This window comes from Simochromis diagramma, unplaced genomic scaffold (genome assembly GCF_900408965.1).
Source record: "Simochromis diagramma unplaced genomic scaffold, fSimDia1.1 OVJJ01000321.1, whole genome shotgun sequence".
Lineage (NCBI taxonomy): Eukaryota > Metazoa > Chordata > Actinopteri > Cichliformes > Cichlidae > Simochromis > Simochromis diagramma.
The window spans coordinates 3,410,634-3,431,937 of record NW_024386772.1 but is presented as its reverse complement, the minus strand read 5'-3'; the positions used below and the strand labels follow the sequence as shown (position 1 = coordinate 3,431,937).

Sequence of the window (21,304 nt, the reverse complement as noted above, 5' to 3'; positions counted from 1 at the left end):
TGGATGCAGCACTCAAATTTTCAAGCAAGAATTCTGATAAGATTTGATTTTAAATACAGATTCCTATAGTACACTGTTAGACTTTTTGTCTCCACTTTGTGGTAACATACTGGCGTCACTGTTGCCAGCGTCATACTGTGACGCCGTGTTACGGTAGCTTACCGTTCTGCAGGATGATACCGTTTTTTGCTGTTGTGGTATAATACTCTTGGACAAATTATGGTAACGCACTGTAGCTTTTTTTTTTTATGTCGTTATCTCGTAAATTACGTCAACAAAGTAACATCATACTGTGATTAAGAAATTGGTATACTATCGTTTATTCACGGTATGTCACTGTAAGCCCGCTGCAAGGTAATAAACTGCAACATATTTACCAGTAACTTACCGTTAACACACATCATCAGTACCAAAAATATTCATCTCTGTTAGCGGTCATTTACTGTTGAGCAGGTTGTAATTTACCGTAATTTCAGGAAACAGGTAACATACTGTAAGAGACTGGAGGGTTCCAAAAAAAATTGTATTGTATGAAAAAAAAAAGTATCATTTATATGTATTTTTATATAAAAACACACACACACATATATATATACACACACACTATCGATTGATTGATCGAGATAGATAGATATATATACACACACACACACACACAAAATATAATTCATGTGCTTCACACCACTTTTTTATTTCTGTTCTGATTTTCCTCTGCAGAAATACACATTTCCAAAGTCAAAAACTGAAAAGAACTGAAAACATATTTTCATTGAGGAAGCACTTGTTTTTACTAAACTATGTAATACATGTATTTTCTCAGATGGTTGTACAAACAATAAACGATATTATGTCATATCCATATCATGCCAGACAACATATACTCAAGTGTTGGGTTTTCTTAGTTATTTTTTGTAGGGTCTTAAACCTACAATGTGAAGTTGGCACCTTACAAATAAACTGAATTGTAATAAATATAATATCAAGCCCCACACTTCTGCCTTTATATACACTTTGTCCAAAATACTGGCTCACACCACCAAGTCAAGGCGCAAAGCAGGGTCCACAAGGACATGGATGAGCATGTGTGGTGTGAAGGAACTTGACTGACCTGCACTGAACCCTGATCTTGCTTTGTGGACTGAGTTCATTGATTTGTAGGGTGAGCCAATACATGTGAAACTGGCAGGTGTGCATGTGGCTGGGGTCAGCTGATCTTGCTTTGTGGACTGAGTTCATTGATTTGTAGGGTGAGCCAATACATGTGACAATTAAAGTGTAAGTAGTGAAGTCCAAGGTCAGTGAGAAGTACTGAGTGATGCAACTCGAGCACAAAGTACAATTCAGAATCATTAACAAGTATAACAGCTATCTTCCCAAAAACCAAGCCATCATCAGTGTCATCTACAATGGAAACGTAGCCTTCGACATACTTGGTACCTTTGTAGACAACTGCTGACACATCCAAAGTGGTCTGATTAGTGCAGCCTGCTTTTGCCACAGCTTCTTGAATGACAGTTCTTTGAACTGTAGGTGGAAACAGTTGGCTCACTGAGAGGTAGGACTGCAGTAACTGATGCCGTTCTGTCACAGTCTTGCATAAGTTGACAAAGTTGTGCACTGTTTTTGTACGTGCTTTGAAATATGAGTGCTTGCTCTCAAATCTAAGGGTCCACAAACAAATGAGTGGTCCAAAGTGAAGGATAAGCTCTGCATAATGTAACAAATAGTGATGTTTAGCTTTTAAAGCTTTGTCAGGAAACCTACTGTGTCGCAGATGTATATAGTCCTCTATCAGTATCTTTAGGTAGGCAATGTCATTGTGACTTATTTTGGGGGAACATACAAGATCAACAATGTCTCTAAGTTTAAGGCATAACTACCAAACCTCACTATCCACAGGATGTTTTATCTTTCCACCAATGTACAGAGGCAGAAGTCGCAGAAGACACCAGTTCTGTGCTGCTGAACTCCCCCAGCCTCTGCCCTGTTTTCACCCCACATGGCTTACTTAAAGCATCACTTCCTACGTGTTTGAACTGTACAATTGCTCTGTTTAACTGGTTGTATGTGAAATGCCCTTCCACTTGCACAAGGGTATCAATACATAGCGACAAGTCACTGGAAACCACTCCTTCAAATAAATCATGGCCCAAACATGGAGGTAACCCAGAGCACACATGGAAAGACTTCAGTGAATTAAACACAGAGTCAAATTTAATTCCATTCACAACCAAGTGGTAACTTGTAGATAGGACCTCAACACTGTCTTTATAGTTATCAGCTGTTCTTTTTTGTCCAAGTGATAGTGGATCATTGATAAAGCTTTCCCTGTCAATTAAGCATTATCTGCAAAAATGTTTGCTGCAGCTGAAATTCTCAGTGAAACCACCTATGCAGTGGGAACCCAGATTGTCTCCTAAGATGGCTATCAAAGCTGCCTTCATTATGGTTCCATCCTCTACCAGAACCCCTGTCTCTTCCATATCTTTAAGGTCTGCAATAAGACTGGAAAAAACTTTGTTATGGACAAAAGTTTTGAAGTCAGTGTCCTTGGAAAGCAGAACAAGTTGCATTGCATCAACAGAGGACCGGTTATGTGGTAAGATCTCACCTAGAGTCATGTACACTGCCAGGATTTTATGTTTCTTTTTTCCAGACCCTAATGGATTAACCACTTCAAGTGCATCTCACCCTGGGTCAACACACCTGAATCACATGATTAGTTCATTACCAGGCCTCTGGAGAACTTCAAGATATGTTGAGAAGGTAATTTATCCATTTAAATCAGCTGTGATGGATCAAGCGCTTTGGGATCCTTAGGGACTAGTAAAAGCACTATATAAATACAGGCCATGAGGGCACACACACACACACACACAGAGGGAGATCATTAATACAAAGGATTGGAGCCGTTTTTGGATTTTCACTTGTTGTTGACTTTAATATGAGTAGTCACATAAAATTCATTCCAATTTTTTGCCTTTGCTTCAATTAGGTTGTTTCTTTAAATCTACAACACTTTCCTTTTCAAAACGTTTACTGACATAGTAAGGAGGTAGCTAGGGAACTCAGTAAGTATGAGCAACAGTAGCTTAAGGACACTATCTCCAATAAAGAGGATTTCATCATCTGCAGTTCATAAAAAAGTGCCATATTAAAAACAATTCAGCAGACCCTCAGAGTGCAGATACAAACTGTTTTCAGCTATAGAGGTAGAGGTACACTTCATGCACTTATCAACATACAGTTTAGAGGCTTGCATTAGAGTGCATTGGTGCTTGGGCATCTTTTATTTAGCATGGTTATACCATTGTGAATGTAGCTATATAAACATGCTCAAGAGTCTATCATATGTTTGACATGCAACTAAAAATTCGAAAATATGTTTTTAAATCAGTAACTTTGCAAATTTAGAGGAATTGTTTTTGGACAACATATGTATCACATTTTAAACAGGGTTTGAATGATCAGCACTGACATACAGACATTTATGCGCTGGGTATAACAGACATGCTTACCGTGTGAAAGGCCCTCTGATGTCTTGGAGCAGAGAAACATGCTGTATTTTTGCTTTTCTCTATTGTATAAGCAAAGTCGTATAAGCAAAAATGACTAAGAGATGTTGGTGTTAACATGTCTTTTTATTTCATTCACACAGACAATGAATACTGAACAGCATACATTAAACCAGGTATCTCCCAACCCAGTAGTTACCAATCATGCGAAGCATGGCTGGTTTAACACGACGGGCATAATGACTTGCTTCTATCAGCTGTACAATATTGTCGTTAATTGCACATACTATATGTTGTGGTGATCTCAGTTCAGTCATGGTGTGTTCTGCAATCCTGCTGAATTGTGTTTTAGTCCCATCGTTTGTGTATGCGCGTACAAACAGGCGTATGGCGGGGATGAATCGGAATGTCTTGAGCCTCAGCATCACATCGTCGTAGTAGGTGTCAAAGTAATATTTGGGCAGTTCGAGCAAACAGCAGTGTTGCACCTGACTGGGATGAGCTGTTCGACATCCATAGCATGTTTCCTGTAGAAAGGCGTTTAGCGCCAACATCACCAGGTGATGGGTTGCAAGCATTGCTTTTTACGATGAGTGCATCGGGTGCATACACCTGTAGACGTACCTAGAGCGGCTGTGGCTTGGATGATGTTCCGGCTGTTCGTGATGGTTGATACCGACGTCATCCTGCACTCCTTAGTTAGAGGTGTCTGTGTTCCTTAGGTCACTCTGTTGATGTTCCAAATGATGAAAGAGTCTTTATATGTATAAGGGTTAGACCAGACCACTAGGAGGTGTGATTACCCCCCGGGGGTTGGTCATGGTTTCAGTTGACCTCTGACATGATAAGATAAGATAATGGAACTGTTTGTAAGGGAACTACAGTTGGGATGTGAGAGTGCTGGGATGCTCTTGATAAGGGAGCCTCTTTTATTGTTTCATGACTTCTTTTGCTGACTGTTGGGGGCCTAACTGTAACCCCCTCTGTCTAACTGTTGCAGAGTTAAGAATCTGTAGTTTTTAGAAGTAACACAAGAAAAGTTTATTTCTAAAGGAATACCTGTTGTTTGTGGTGCTCTATTTAAAGCTATTAGCCTCTGTGTCTTTTCGGAGCGCTAAAGAAAAAAGTAAAATGCTCCTAAAGTAGTTAACTCATCTATGTGTAATCAACAAGTCTTACTGTTGCAGTGTGTTTGTGACTAGTAGATAATTATAGGGCTAGTTGCATTAGAGGAACATTGGGGGTTGATACAGTGCTAGTGTGGCTAGGTGTGAATATGTGCTTTTAGAAGTATCACAGTTTATTTCTAAAGGGATACATGTTGTTTGTGGTATTCTGTTTAAAAACTATTAGCCTGTGAAACTATTAGAAAAGTGAAATCTTCCTAAACTAGTTAAATTAAATGCTGTGTGGGAATACACGGTTTTTAGAAGTATCACTGTTTATTTCTAAAGGGATACCTGTTATTTGGCAGCACGGTGGCACGGTGGTTAGCACTGTGGCCACACAGCAAGAAGGTCCTGAGCAAAAAAAAGTGCCATTATATTACTACTGACAGCTTTTTCCACCAGGCCAGGAACTTCAACATTATGCACTCCACACTGTATATAAATGCCACTTGTTTTACACAATATCCAACTACCAACCTCTGTATATTTTAGATATTTTATTTATTGTTTACTCTATTTAATTTGTAAAATATGTACACACACACACACACACACACACACACACACGTAGAAAAACATATTTAGTATACACATCCAGTAATGCATACACTCTTATATTGTACATATATTTATTATTCTCAGATTTAGCCATTCTTATCTTTTGCTTGTTTTATGTTATTGTATTTTTTGCACACCTCTGTTGCTTGTGAAGCTCGCACACAAGAATTTCACTTGCATATACTGTACCAGTGTACCTGCACTTGTGATGTGACAATAAAAGTGATTTGATTTGATTTATCGTTATGTTTTTTACAACTACATGAATGTACTATTGCTATGTGATTTTTTTTTTTTACTATTACTGAAGGCCTGGAACTGATCATGATCATTTGCAGCTAGCAGGTTGCTAATGCTATCCATCAAGTCTAAAAACAGTATGTTACAATGTGGAGATAATCTGATCAAAAATGATCAGGTTATATTCTAATTTGTATTCAGGCGTACATGTGCACTATGTTTATTTATATTAAGCTTGTGTTTCTGTCATGGAGGGATTGTGCTCAACTGAATGAAGGTTATCAGACATTATGAAACATATGATACGTAAAAGCGAATTTTGCCAAAGTGCTTCTTTTTTTAAATTATCTTTTTTTTCTCAAAGAAATCTACTACATCATGTGTAATTTTTTTGTCATGTATAATTTCCATTGCAAATATTAACCACAGTTAAATTAAGAGAGGATGGCAGTAAAAACTCCGGAGGTGTGATGCCATCAAGTACACTGCTGTAGAACGATCGCACTGCGTTCTCGGGAGGACTCCCGTGTAAACTTATGAAGTCTGGACTAGCAAGAACACGAGGACTGGCGTACTTGAGTATTTAGAAATGGCCTAACAGTCTGCAGTCTATGAACTAACGTCAGCTAACAATGTTAGCTTTGTGGCGAGTAGCATTCAGTAATTGTAATAAAAATCACACATCAATAATACATCGAAGATAATGAGGTTTCGCCCATCCCTTTCTTTTTATGAAGTGGTGTTTTAATTTCCAAGTAAGAAAACCATTCATGCCCGTTCACTGCTGGCCCTGTTATTCTGGCTCTGGGTCCATTGTGTAACTGACGCCACCAACATTAACAGGACGCTTACATTAGAGCCTCTTATTGCACGTTTTGTCTGGGTTTCCAGCAATCAAAATCAGAGTATTCCCTTACTCCCCAACACTGCTCACCCAGCATCAACAAACACCATGTGACTCACAGATTTTTTCGTTCCTGTGTATATTTTTTATCTGTCTTATGTAGAACCAGTATGGAGCAGATCAGAGACCGTGTTTTCAAGCATAAAAACTACAATTTTGGGGTCGGTCTTACAACTCCAGAGTACATAGACTCTCTTGAGAGTTTTGAAATAAAAGACAGCGATGTCTTCCTTGTCACTTATCCAAAATCAGGTTTGTGAAAAATTTCATACATTATTTATATTTGCTGTTTTGTGGTGGCCAGACTGATCCACTGATCACCTCTAATGTCTTTCCCCACATCAGGCACTGTGTGGGCTCAGCAGATCATCATTTCCATCCACGAACTGGATGGGAATCAGACTAAATATTCAAACAACATGGAGAGGATGCCGTGGCTGGAGTACAAGACTCCAGACACGGCTGAATACACTCTTCTTCCCTCTCCACGACTCTTCGCCTCGCATCTCCCTGAACACATCATGCCTCCAGGAGTGAAGGAGAAGAAGCCAAAAGTCAGTACTTTATAGAAGCTCAATTTTCTTCTGTTTTTTTTTTTTTTTTTTTGCAAAAATAGAGCAAATTAAATTAGATTTGTACTTGCTAAGTTTAATTACATTTTTGTGATGTTACCTATTGGTCACTGAAGTCCAGTTTTTTGGGACTTGCACTTTGACACTTGGTAGCTTTTACAAACCAGCAAATCCTAGCAAATGAAAATAGAGTGGTTGATCTTTAATTATTTTCAAAACAAATGTTGTTTATTTGACAGTGTATAGGGTGCCCCAAGCAAGTGAGACTTAAAACAATGAGCCTGTAACACAATTTTGTAATGGGATCATAAATCAAGGAATCTGAGGGTCATTTTTATCATAGACTTGTGCACAAACACGTGGTTCCAGGTCCAAAAAGCTAGCACTAGCATGTGTTTTATTTTAAATGATTCTGTGTTTTTCCGTCCATCCATTTTCTTCTGCTTATCCGGGGTCCGGGTTGCGAGGGCAGCAGCCCAAGCAGAGAAGCCCAGACCTCCCTCTCCCCAGACAAGCTAAAGTTGTACCCACAGCAGACTGACAGAAGCGAGGCTGCCATATCGTGCCATCGGCCCTTCTGGCCAACACCAGTAGGCGGTAGGTCTTGCCCAAGGACACAACGACCGAGACTGTCCGAGCCGGGACTCGAACTGGCAACCTTCCGATTACAAGGCGAACTCCCAACTCTTAAGCCACGATCGCCCTGGTAGGGTCTCCCATGGCAAATTGGTTCTGGGTGAGGGACCAGACAAAGAGCGATTCAGAAGACCCCTATGAAAAAACCATAGAGGGAGCAGTTCACCCTGCCCGGGATAGGGTTACCGGGGCCCTGTCCTGGAGCCAGGCCCTGGGGAGGGTGCCTGAGGGCAAGCGTCTGGTGGCCGGGCCTTAGTCCATGGGGCCCAGCCGGGCACAGCCCGAAAAAGGGACATGGGCCCATCTTCCTGCGGGCCCACCACCCGCAGGATTCACCGTAGGGGTCGGGTGCAGTGTGAGCCGGGCTGCAGACCAATCTCCGTCTACCAAGACTGGCAATTCTGTGTTTTTATTTCAGTATATTTTTTTTGTCCTTTTCCTTTCTTACAATGAGGTCATTGCAGAGTAAGGCTACATTCACACTGCAGGCGAAAGCGCATCAAATCCGACTTTTTTGACCCTATGCGACCCATATCCGTTCATGGTATGACAGTGTGAACAGCAGAAGTCCGACATTTTCAAATCCGACCTAAGTTACTTTCGTATGTGGTACTGAATCCGATACATATCTGATGTTTTAGAAAGCGACTGCTGTTTGAATGGTCATGTCGCATTAAATCCGTCTTTTACGTCACTGACACAAGACAGATGCCAATTATCAGCGCCCAAGAAGACATTGTGAACGCTTCCTGGCCATCCAGTGAAACTATTGGGAATACAACGTTGGAGAAACGTGAACATTTTATTTGTACTGTATAATCTGCAGATTCTGACAGAAATCTGCAACTATCCTTTGAAGCATCGCTCCTCTCTAAAACAGCAATAAGGATCATTATTAGGCCATTTGTAAATAACAAAATAACTTTATAACTTAAAGCAAAATTGGGAAACGTAAAGTCAGAAACAAGTCTTTATATTAAGGACCATCTGTCAAACAATACTGTTTGGTCTGGGTCTAAACAGAGCGCGTTGTGTGTGATGTCTTCTTTTGCGCATGCAGGCCCCTTTGAGGGTTCACACTAGAGCGCATTTGCTATCACATTTTATTTGTAGTGTGAACAAGCAGACACAAAAATCAGATTTGATCAAAAAATTGGAATTGTGCATTAAGACCTGCAGTGTGAACGTAGCCTAAGAGGTTCATCAAATCAAGTAGAAATAGGAGAAAAAGAGCTATAAAAATGTACAGGCTTTAAAACATATTTTAAAAGATATTATTTGAAATCAAATTTTGACCCTAAATTTTAAATTGTTTTTTTTTTAAACTAATGACTTTTATCATTTTTACATTTAAGTAACAAACTGTTAATATTCTGATTTTTTTTTATAAATATATATCAGATCGTGTATTTGATGAGGAATCCAAAGGACAACATGGTGTCTTTTTATCACTTCAGCAAAGCCCTGGCAGAGCTGGAAACTCCCGAGAGCTTTGACCAGTTTTTTGAGTGGTACATAACAGGAAACAGTAAGTTTCCTCACTTTATAGTAATCAGTAACCGATTCATCATTATGTGTGGACCCTCTGTTAGAAGGCCTGCGCTTTACTACCTAGTGATTTTGTGGTGCTGTGCTAGTATTTAGCACCGACTCCAGTTTTGTGTGTGTGTGTGTGTCATGTGTGGATTGAGCACATTGACAAAATCTGTACTACATTCGGAGGCACACTACCACTGCATGATTAGCATGGGGGACTGATCATGCCTGCAGTCATGCTGTAGGTAACTACAGAGCTTACACTTGAGCTCCTCCTCTGACATGAGGGTTGTATGTGAACTCAATTAAATGACAATGCCAAATGACTGGATGCATTATGCCACTACACAGTTTTTGCGTCATCCTGGTTTGACCACGTCAGGGAGTGGTATTTAAACAGAGACCAGTACAACATCCTCTTCCTGACCTACGAGGAAATGATTTTGGTAAGATGTTTCTTCGCATTTTTTGTTGTTCCTAAGGAAACTCAAATAAAATATCTGGCAGAGTTTAAGGTTCTTTTTCTGTTGCGTTCCTGCTTTTCTTTCAGGACCTGAAAGGATCAGTGAGGAAGATCTGCAACTTCTTAGGGAAAAACCTGACTGAAGCCGCCATCAGTCAAGTTGTGGAAAAAGCTAAGTTTGAGAAAATGAAGAAGGACTCGAAAGCAAACTATGAGCACCTTCCACCAGAGACGTTCAGTGGAAAATTCCTGCGCAAAGGTAACATAACAGACCTGCAGCTGCTGTGCAGAAAAATGTTATATCAGGGTTTCAGGTGTTGTGTTTTTGTCTTTATTACAGGTCAGATTGGAGACTGGAAGAACACACTGACTGTTGCACAGAGTGAAAGAGTGGATCAAGTCCTTCAGGAGAAACTTGGTGATTTGCCTTTGAGCTTCATCTGGGAATAACCAGAGCAGCTCTTCAGGGTCTCCCAGGAGCTTTAAAAGCATTGATTTCTGTCATGATATGAGGTAATTAGACGCAGGGTTTCTTCAGCACAAACTGCTTTTATTGAACCGTAGCAGCAGTGTACGTGGCTACATCAATAATCTAAAAAAAGATCTGCTATTTAAATAATAATAAAAAAACAACATCAACAAAGATTAATGTTTGCTCACCCAAGATGAATTCATGTCATGTAGATCATGATTCCAGAAATCAATAATGTTCATTAATAAAATGTTTATCAGTCAACATATCTGACATGCCTGAAACCAGTACAGTGCGCTTTGGATTCTCATAATTTCTGAATAGTCACTAACTGTTAATTGTGTTTTTGAATCACACTGCTTTTGAAAGTAGCCTTGACCTTCAAATATAAGAAATTTCTTTACATAAATGTACTTTTGCCATGAAGACAGTCTGACTTTTGGTTTACCCACAAGTGATTTCTCCTCCCATGAGTCAACATTTAAGACAGAAGTATCTCATTTATTTGTGTAGAAGAATCCAAAGGAAAGGATTCTTTTTTGGTAAGAAACAAAACATTACAAGAAGAAATTGTGCAATTGCAGTGTAATTTTGGTTAAAGATGTGACATTCTTCCTTTATTTGATCTGATACAGAATCAAACCTCAGACCTGTAAACAGCATCCACTGAATATCATGTAATTAATATGTACAATACAGGTTCTTAACACATGATCTATGCAAGATAGACTATTAAAAAATAATAATAAAAAAACAAAACAAATCTAATTTCTTTAATCTGACTTACATTTCTGAACATTACTAGACATTTTCATTTTCAGCGTTATGGCTGCAAAGTTAAACTTTGATTGCCACACAAGAGTGAATGCTCTCATCTGGGAGGCAAGAGTGACATTTTGAATTTAGGTAGTTTATCTGTGAGAAACTCTTTTCACACAAGTAAGCTGATCCAAAGATGAACCGAACTCCACATTATTCATGCTCATATAGAATAAAATTGCATGTTGCAAGCACAAGTTTGTCAGGTTTTGAGAGTTTTTTAATATCACTCCATTTGTGGTTTTAAATCTGAATAGCCTTCGTTTTTCACACCAATCTTCCAAGAACATCATTGTTATGTAGTAATCGGGACACAGCATAAGTCAAATGTACAAATTTTTTAGTAAAAGTAAAAAAGCTTTTAGTAAAAAGTAAAGCATAAATTAACACTTCACTTCAACATTAGCTATAGTACCTCTTAAGGAACCTATAGAATATTGTCACATGGGGTGAAGAACTACATAAACTGTGTCTCTTCCCCTTATCTATCTGTGAAATTCAGAACTAAGATGGAGCAGAACAGTGACTTTCTGTGCAGATATAAGAGCTACAACTTTGTGGCCAGTATACATAGACTCCCTTCAGAGTTTTAAAAAAACAAACACCAATGTCTTACTTGCGTCTTTCACAAAGTCAGGTCAGTGAGAAATCTCTGTAGCATCCCATTATTTTGTTTTATTCAGTACAGACTGATCCGCTGGTTACATATAAAATCCCATAAATTTTCCATCAGAAGGCACCGTACGGGCTCAGCAGATCAACACTTCTATCTATGAGGTGGACGGGCATGTGAATGGATATTCTAACAACTCGCAGAAGATGCCATGGCTGGAGTTCATAGGGTTGCATACACTCCTCACCCCTCTCCACAGCTCTTCAGATCACATCTCTCCCAGGTTCTCATGCTGTAACAGTTGCTATTGTAATACAGTCTATCACCACATGGCGGTGCCTCCTGTCTCATGACTGGTGTGTCACCCCCTTTTTGTTCTTCTTCGCACTCCTCCTGTAATGGATGCTCCCGTGTATACGCGGACTAGTGTGCTCTTTAGTAATGTGTGGTAGAGGTAGGACTTTTATTTTTGATATTGTAAATAAATGAGTACTTTTTGGAAAGTCAGAAGCTGTTGCTCATTCGCTATCCACCTGGACACCTCCGCGGCTGGCTTCATGTCCACCGCACGTTACAATGACTCTAGGACTGAAAGACAAGAAGGGAAAGGTCAGAGCTGTATAGATGCTCAAGCAGCCTGGAGAAAGAGAAGGTTTAGTTGACTTATTCTAAGTAGTCATTGTCAGTAACACAATTGTCTGTGTAAAGCACTACTTCTCTAGTCATGCCTTGTTTTTTCACAGTTATGTGATCAAACAAGAAAAACTTCCTAAGAGCTAAATATGGTATGTGCCCTACATATTTTCTCAGAAGAGAGTCTCTGCTCCTAACTCATTTTTTCTCAACAAAAGAAAAATATTGACTGATACATTTTCAGGGTTTTAAAATGTAAAGCTGTATGTTAATACCACATACTGAGTATCATTACCTATTGTTTTATGAACATTTCTAAGTTATAATGGAATTTGGATGAGACTTCACATCAACCAACTTATGTTAATAAATATAAGTCACATGTCCCAGTGAGGAGAATGAAGTGTGCACTTTTGGTGAACGAAACATAGACAGCACTGTGAAAACAGATACTTGGCCACCAAAGTTTGAAGCCCGATGAATGAATAGAATATTTGTAATGAGAATAGCCAACTTTTACATCCAAGTTGTTTGTCCAAAATTCAAAGTGCACGTTGTGACCAGGAGATATTTTATTTTGTATTCTTATGATCACAGTTATAATCAGAAGTATCAATCATTAATCATTTACCATTGTTGAACCAGTTGACAGAATAATCTTTGAACCACATCTGGGTTACTTTGACTAGAATATTAATCTACACAGATTATCAGTACTGTAATCAGTCTATTGTTGTTCTGTACTATTCTTGTTATTTGCTTAAAGCTGTTTCACAGTTCTGTAACCACTCAGAAGCCTGTGGGTCCTGTTGGACCCTGCCTTAGTTCTATGTTCAGTTCTGCACGTACACAGGCCTTTAAAATACATGCACGCTCTTATATAACACATGCACGTTTACACACACACTTAGTAAGAAAAGGAGGGTCGTCTGAGGACAGTTTTCTGATAGATATACTTTCACAAAAGGCACAAATGTAATACACACTTGTTTTTCTCTAAAAACTAGCAGTTGATGTCCATATTAGGTAAACTCTCTGAACAGGCCCAAACTGTTATCATTTCCAGTAAGGTCTGACTGTGTGACGTCATCAGTGTAATAAAAACCTTGGGACGTGGTTGTTCGAGGGAGATCAGCGCTTAGAGGCTTGTGCTGCTCATCTTCCCCATATGTACATATGTATAATAAAATCACCTATTCTGACATCTACTGAGACCATGCAGTCGTTTGTCTTCTCCTCAAATTCGAACCATGACAACGTCTCCAAAGTATGTTTTGAGCTGTTAGAGAACCAAACACTATCATACAAGGAGCTTATTTTGTCACAGCCTGCCATAGCTCAGGTTGTAGAACCAGTTATCCAATACAAACAGCGTTCACTGTTCCTCTTTCACATGTGCTGTAGTTTTTACAAGCTGATTCATATAAGAGGAGTGAGAAGTGAAATTCTCTGGTGTGAAAAAACAAAGACTGAACTGGCCTAAATGCTAAGCGTTATGGAATGCACTGCAATGCCTGACGGAGGACAAGAAGTGTTTGCCATAGTGATGGGTGATGTGGCGTCTCCACATAAGAAGATGCCCAGAAAGCTGCAGAAGAAGCAACGTGAGGCAAAGTGCTTCAGCCATTTAAGGAGAGCTGCGGGTTTCCACCAGCTTTTGAACAATCATCTTAGTATTATACATAATAAAAATCATTACTGTGTGGGTGCGGTGCTCTTTGTACGTTTGGGTCTCCTGAGTGAGGCAGAGATTCATGGCAGCCATATTTTCCCCTACAATTACTTAACAAGTTTAAGAAAAAGCACTTTGAGCATACTTGTCTTCTATCGCTCATAAAATGAACCCAACATGAGCCAACAGCACTTGCCACCACAACACACAACAACATTTTTTGGAACATGAACTTAATTGCTTTCTTAAAACATTTTTTTTTGCATTTGGTATAAAACAGACTCCAATTTGGACAATCTCAGGCTCCCTCCCCACCGGAGAGGTGACACTCAATGTCCCAATTGTCAGTCTGGATAGCCCTGACCACCACCCAACATACAATAATGTCATGAAAGCATCATTTTAAAAAGGGCTATGCTAACATGGCCAATAACTTTCATTCTAATGATGTGCAAAATGATTTGGGCACAAAACAAAAGAAAACTTGCAGACTTCACTATTTACAGTGTAGACCCTCTAAACTAAGTTTGGGGGATGTGATCTTTCAAGAAATGCAAACCAAACTGTTGTTGTTTGTTTACTTACACAGCACGTCTTGTAGAATTAACTGGAGTCACCAGCAACAGCATAGTGCAGTCATATCTCAAGTCTAATAACAGAAGACAGGAAAAGATCAGTAAAGAATCAACTTCCCCAAACCAAAGCACAAAAACAAAAAGTAAAAGAGGCTGTTCTAAAGTATGATTAAAGTCCAGCCTGATTAATATAAATGTCACTGACAGTTGCTAATATATTGGAAAACCAAAATACTTACCACTGAGTTGATGTCTTTCTGTCCAACAGCAGGAGTGCTGGTCCCGAGCCTCAAAGACGGTAAGAAGCAAGCAGAGGGAGAAAAAACAGAACATTTTTTAGAAACTGATTTGATCCTTAATGGCTGTGCAATCATTGTAACATAGAGTTTGCTTATGTTGTTAAATAAAGGCTAGATTTGACACATCTCTGAAAACTTCGGCGCATTTTTGCAAATATGTGATGTCTTGATAAATCGAACAGATATTTGAACTTTACACAGCTACATTCTCGCCTGAAAATATCTTAAAAGTTTATTTTGTGACCCAGGAAAAGTAATACGTTTTTTAGCCGCGCTCCTCCGCCATTGCCGCGCTTACAAGTACGCACAGGCTCCGACAGCCACAGCCGACAAATGCGATCCTCCTTTTCCCCAGACTACCCTTTCTGGGTCACAAAATAACCTTTTAAGATACTTTCAGCTGAGAATGTAGCTGTGTAATGCTCAAATATCTACTTAATTTATCAAAATATCACATATTTGCAAAAGTGCTTCCACGTTTTCGAAGAGCTCTGTTATCCACCAGCGCAATAGCTGGCCGGGAGGTCAAGGCTTGATAGAGTCCGCGAGCACAGCTAACTCCTGGAGTATTGTTTTCAACCCCCTATATATATATATATATATATATATATATATATATATTAGGGGTGCAACGATAAACAAAATTCACGGTTCGGTTCGGTTCGATACTTTGGTGTCACGGTTCGATATTTCTTCGATACAAAAAAATGTTCATGCATTTTTAATTTGTCATTTATTAAAATTATAAATATATATTTTAACTCAAAAGTACAGTTTTTAAATTTAACCCTAACCCTTGTGCGTGTTTTTTATTTTGACAGCGAATGCGCACCTGCGGACCACTTATGTGCAGCCCTGGTTATTTAGCTCATCATATTGCAGCCACAGAAATTCTTTTGTCCATGACACCATAAAGCTGCACTTTCTTTTTGCCTTATAGTCTGATTTGTCATAACTTCTCCGTTTTGTGGTAAGCTTTTCTTTGGCTGTCACTTCTTCACCCTGACCTGTCTTATTTGGCTCAGCAGAACTGAAATGCTTTTACACGCTCACTCACATAAGCTCAGCGATTCTCTGCGCGATCAACCTCTCACATGTTTAAGCTTGCTGCGGGAGATTTCACTTGTCATGTTTGCATAGTAAGCTAACGATTAATAAGACTATGTCAGAGGAATTGGTGCACAAATTATCATCACTCACAGATCAGTGCTGTCGCTCTCTATACACAGTTCGCACGATTGCAAAGTGAAAGCAAAAAAACAAGCGCAAATTCAAACGCGACTTCAATATGTCACATATTGACAGTGGCTCACCGATGCCAATGACATAATTACCCAGCTACATTTCTGAAAGAATGCAAAAGCATTGACATATATTTTTCCTACAATAGCCCGACGGGCAGGGAAGAGATAGATTTTGGTAGCCCGACTGAAAAAATCGCTAGCTCCGGGACGTCGGGCTAGCGATATTGCAAGCCCTGTATCTGATTGAGGAATCACTCATCTTTGGAAAAGAGAGTTTATTACAGAGAAATGCCTCTTTCCAAAATAAAAGCTATACTATCCGCTTCTTCTGGGCTATATTCTCAGCAGCATAAGGAGAATCATGTGCTAACAGCTGTCTAAATGACTCGGCTAAAGTTAGTAGCATGCTTGCTTTTTTTGTCTGCTTCCACTTGTCTTTGCACTAGGATGATGTCGGCGTAAATGTGCAGTCATATTCGTTGTGTTCCCACTAGTGCTTTCAGGTTAATCTCGTTGAAATGACCTTAACGCCACAACACGGCAAATCTCCGTTAACGAGCTACCGCCGATCGCTCCATGCATGGGGCTAGACGGCAAACACGTTAACGAGCTAACTGCGCTAACACACTAGTTCACACCAATGTAATTGAGCATTGCATGGCACATCCAACATACTGTTTTACTTTAGTCCATGACTCGCTTACCTTCAGGGTCATACGTCACATGAAAACCAAAATAATTCCAAACGCCAGATCTGAATGTTGCAAGGGGAGCTTAACTTCTGTCTCGCTAGCTTGCCCTGCGCTCTTCCTTCTGACTATGCTGTCTGTGTTGAGCGCTCAGTGGATCTGCGCTCGACAGTGCAGCCTAGGCGGAGTAGTCGAACACAGATTCACTGAGCGCTCAACACAGACAGCATCGTCAGAAGGAAAATTGATAAAATAAATTACAAATGTTGTATTGTTCGATACATATGCGTACCGAACCGAAAGCACTGTATCGAACGGTTCAATATCGATACGAATATCGTTGCACCCCTAATATATATATATAATAACACCCAGCACGCCCCTGCGGGCGGTTTATCCTTCAAGCTCGGGTCCTCTACCAGAGGCCTGGGAGCTTGAGGGTCCTGCGCAGTATCTTAGCTGTTCCCAGGACTGCACTCTTCTGGACAGAGGTCTCCGATGTTATTCCCGGGATCTGCTGGAGCCACTCGCCTAGCTTGGGAGTCACCGCACCTAGTGCTCCGATTACCACGGGGACCACCGTTACCTTCACCCTCCACATCCTCTCGAGCTCTTCTCTGAGCCCTTGGTATTTCTCCAGCTTCTCGTGTTCCTTCTTCCTGATATTGCTGTTATTCGGAACCGCTACATCGATCACTACGGCTGTCTTCTTCTGTTTGTCTACCACCACTATGTCCGGTTGGTTAGCCACCACCATTTTGTCCGTCTGTATCTGGAAGTCCCACAGGATCTTAGCTCGGTCATTCTCCACCACCCTTGGGGGCATCTCCCATTTTGACCTCGGGACTTCCAGGTTATACTCGGCACAGATGTTCCTGTACACTATGCCGGCCACTTGGTTATGGCGTTCCATGTATGCCTTGCCTGCTAGCATCTTGCACCCTGCTGTTATGTGCTGGATTGTCTCTGGGGCATCTTTACACAGCTTGCACCTGGGGTCTTGCCTGGTGTGATAGACCCCAGCCTCTATGGCTCTTGTACTCAGAGCTTGTTCTTGTGCTGCCATGATTAGTGCCTCTGTGCTGTCTTTCAGTCCAGCTTTGTCCAGCCACTGGTAGGATTTCTGGATATCAGCCACCTCCTCTATCTGCCGGTGGTACATACCGTGCAGGGGCCTGTCCTTCCATGATGGTTCCTCGTCTCCCTCCTCTTTCTTGGGTTTCTGCTGCCTGAGGTATTCACTGAGCACTCGGTCAGTTGGGGCCATCTTCCCAATGTATTCTTGGATGTTCGTTGTCTCATCCTGGACTGTGGTGCTGACACTCACCAGTCCCTGGCCCCCTTCCTTCCGCTTAGCTTACAGCCTCAGGGTGCTGGACTTGGGGTGAAACCCTCCATGCATGGTAAGGAGCTTTCTTGTCTTTATGTCAGTGGCTTCTATCTCCTCCTTTGGCCAGCCTATTACCCCAGCAGGGTACCTGATCACGGGCAGGGCGTACGTGTCGATGGCCCGGATCTTGTTCTTACCATTCAGCTGACTCCTCAGGACTTGCCTGACCCTCTGCAGGTACTTGGTGGTTGCAGCTTTTCTAGCGGCCTCTTCATGGTTCCCATTCGCCTGCGGGATCCCCAGGTACTTGTAACTGTCCTCTATGTCTGCAATGTTGCCTTCTGGTAGTTCAATCCCCTCAGTTCTGACTACCTTCCCTCTCTTTGTTACCATCCGACTACACTTCTCCAGTCCGAACGACATTCCAATGTCATTGCTGTATAGCCTGGTAGTGTGGATCAGTGAATCGATGTCTCGTTCACTCTTGGCATACAGCTTGATGTCATCCATGTACAGGAGGTGGCTGACAACTGCTCCGTTCCGTAGTCGGTATCCGTAGCCAGTCTTGTTAATGATCTCACTGAGGGGGTTCAGGCCTATGCAGAACAGCAGTGGGGACAGAGCATCTCCTTGGTAGATCCCGCACTTGATGGTGACTTGTGCTATGGGCTTGGAGTTGGCCTCTAGTGTTGTACGCCACATCCCCATTGAGTTCCTGATGAAGGCTCTTAGGGTCTCATTGATCTTGTACAATTCTAGGCATTCCAGTATCCAGCTGTGGGGCATTGAGTCATAGGCCTTCTTGTAATCAATCCAGGCCGTGCACAGGTTGGTCAGTCTGGTCTTGCAGTCTCGGCTGACTGTTCTGTCTACCAGTAGCTGGTGTTTTGCGCCTCTGGTATTCTTGCCAATTCCTTTCTGTGTCCTGCTCATGTATTGACCCATGTGCCTGTTCATCTTAGCCGATATGATGCCTGACAGGAGCTTCCATGTAGTACTGAGGCAGGTTATTGGTCGGTAGTTGGAGGGGACCGGTCCCTTCTTGGGGTCCTTGGGGATCAGGACCGTCCGACCTTCGGTTAGCCATTCCGGGTGTCTCTCGTTAACTAGCAGCTGGTTCATTTGTGCAGACGCTCGTGGAGTGCAGTCAGCTTCTTTAGCCAGTAGGCGTGAACCATGTCGGGCCCTGGTGCTGTCCAACTCTTCATACTGGAGACCCTTTCTTGGATATCTGCCACTGTGATGGTTACTGGACCCTGTTCAGGGAGGTCGCTGTGGTCTGCCCTCAGATCCACTAGCCACTGAGCATTGCCGTTATGGGTTGCGTCCTTCTCCCATATGCTCTTCCAGTATTGCTCCGTCTCCAGCCTTGGTGGTGCTGTTCTCTTATTATTATTGTTCCCTTGCCACTGAGAGTACACCTTTGCTGGTTCTGTGGAGAACAGCTGGTTTATTCTCCTGCCTTCTATCTCTCTGGTGTACCTCCTCAAGCGGCTGGCCAAGGCTGTGAGTCTTTGCTTGGCAGTTTCCAAGGCCTCAGGTATGGACAGCTTGCTGTATTTCTTATGCACCTTCTTTGTCGCACCTTTCTGCAACTCCGTTAGTTGGCTAACCTCCCTCCGTGCTACTTTGATCTTGCCCTCTAGCCTCCTTCTCCATGGAGGGTACTGCCCCTTGTGGCTGTTCAACTTGTAGCCAAGCATTTCACTGATCACTGCTACCGTATTGTAGATCAGCTTGTTAGTGTCGGTAATCGTGGTTGTAGGTATTGTCCGTAGTGCTGCATTAACATCATCTAGCAGACCTTCTCAGGGTACTTCACGTAATCTTGGTAACCGGCTACGGGGATCCAGGTTACAAGCTTGGCCATGATCCTATTTTTCAGGTCAGTTCCTCTCGCACTCAACGATCCTTCTCCTATCGCACTTGGGGCTATGTACCCAATCTGGGGGTGATGATATCTCCCCCCCTGACCTGGCGTCCTGACTCCTCCTTGCCGTAGCATTTGTGTTGTACCTCGTCAATCTCTAGCTGTGAGAGCAGTCCCTTCTTTCGAATGTTGGAACACTGAGCTACTAGTTGTTTCGCCGTCATTGTGGATGTTGGGTATCGAAGAATCCATAGGTCCCTCATCCTATTCATGTAGCCCCCCATGTAGCATGTAGAGTTCTAATAACAAAGTGATAAAAACTGAGTTCAGCCTATTTAATATTTTTAATTAAACACAATATTACATTTTACAGTGTACACATTTCACGTTGTCAATGAAAATGTTTATTTCTATTTCTTAATTTTAACACTAACATTTAATTTAACGTTTGTATATACCTTATATTCTAATATTTTTATTTGTCATCCTCAGATTTGACTGTCCTGAAGCAACATGTGGAAGAGCCCTCCTCTCCAAGTCTAACAGATACATTGTCTGTCTCAACCACCAGCGGTCAGAGCAGTGACACAAGTGATGCCGGACTTCAAATGGTTCAGCCTCTATTGGACAGCATACATGAAAGAAATGTAGATACAGTACTTAATTGACTTATACTTGACTCTTTAGTTGCCATTACTTGAAAAAGCTTAAACACGAAGATAAAACAGATTAGAGAAAAATAATTTAATATAGTATTTCATGTAGTTTGCTCTGCAACTATAGTGTGTAATAAGACTTGCTCTCTCTCTCTCTCTACAAATATATAGCTGTTTTTGTTATGTATGTTAACCATGAAATGTGTTTCCATGATCAGTGTCCTGCTTTTCAGGTAAATAAAACCATTTCTAAGAAGATACTGGTCCTAGAAAGGGAGAAAGTAAGACATTCCAAATGTTTTGATGCCCAAATGTCATATGGGTGTGATTCACAATTTTATGTTCTGTGAGAGAGTTGCATTACTTAATTTGTTGGCTTTATGGAGACTTTACAGTCTTCCTCACATTAACACTGCATTACAAGAAGTGCTTATTCTGTAGTCATTTTTTTTCCCTTTAATTCTGTTTTTTTTTTTTCTTTTCGCCCAATGTTAGGCCTATCTGACCTCAACTGTTTAGCTGCCAATAATGGTGGATGTTATGCTATTACAGTACTGTTACACAGAATGTATGTTAATAGAATAGAATAGAATAGAATTCAACTTTGTCATTGCACAGGTACAGGGCAACGAAATGCAGGGCAATAATCCATGCAGCATTCATATTTGAATATGTTATTTCTGATAAATAAAATTCATACATTCATAATAATCAGTATTGTGTTTTTGTAGTAATTTGCACCTAAAACCTAAAACTTTTTTCATTTGATGAGTAACACTATAAATAATATCAAACTTAACTCTAGTTATGAGTTAAATTTTACTCTATATGGTAGTAGA

The 21,304-nt window shown here is 41.0% G+C and overlaps 1 protein-coding gene and 1 long non-coding RNA gene across 2 annotated transcripts; one reads left to right on the top strand and one right to left on the bottom strand.

The window, feature by feature from the left end:
- Positions 1-1,212: 1,212 nt before the first annotated feature.
- Positions 1,213-10,338, top strand: LOC120740575 (amine sulfotransferase-like). The gene is made up of 7 exons (XM_040043036.1): positions 1,213-2,766; positions 6,490-6,638; positions 6,732-6,940; positions 8,996-9,122; positions 9,482-9,576; positions 9,681-9,852; positions 9,934-10,338. The coding sequence occupies exons 1-7, from the start codon at positions 2,756-2,758 to the stop codon at positions 10,041-10,043; spliced, it is 873 nt and encodes a 290-aa protein (XP_039898970.1). The 5' UTR covers positions 1,213-2,755; the 3' UTR covers positions 10,044-10,338.
- A 1,013-nt stretch (positions 10,339-11,351) lies between these two features.
- Positions 11,352-14,793, bottom strand: LOC120740642. Its single transcript, XR_005697425.1, has 3 exons — positions 14,617-14,793; positions 14,388-14,451; positions 11,352-12,085 (listed from the first exon to the last, which is right to left on the bottom strand). It is a non-coding gene; the product is annotated as an uncharacterized LOC120740642 (long non-coding RNA).
- Positions 14,794-21,304: the final 6,511 nt, after the last annotated feature.

Coding starts and splice junctions, on each gene's coding strand:
- LOC120740575 (XM_040043036.1), top strand. Junction 9,577..9,680: donor CCTACGAGGAAATGATTTTG/GTAAGATGTTTC, acceptor CTTTTCTTTCAG/GACCTGAAAGGATCAGTGAG. Junction 9,853..9,933: donor TGGAAAATTCCTGCGCAAAG/GTAACATAACAG, acceptor TCTTTATTACAG/GTCAGATTGGAGACTGGAAG.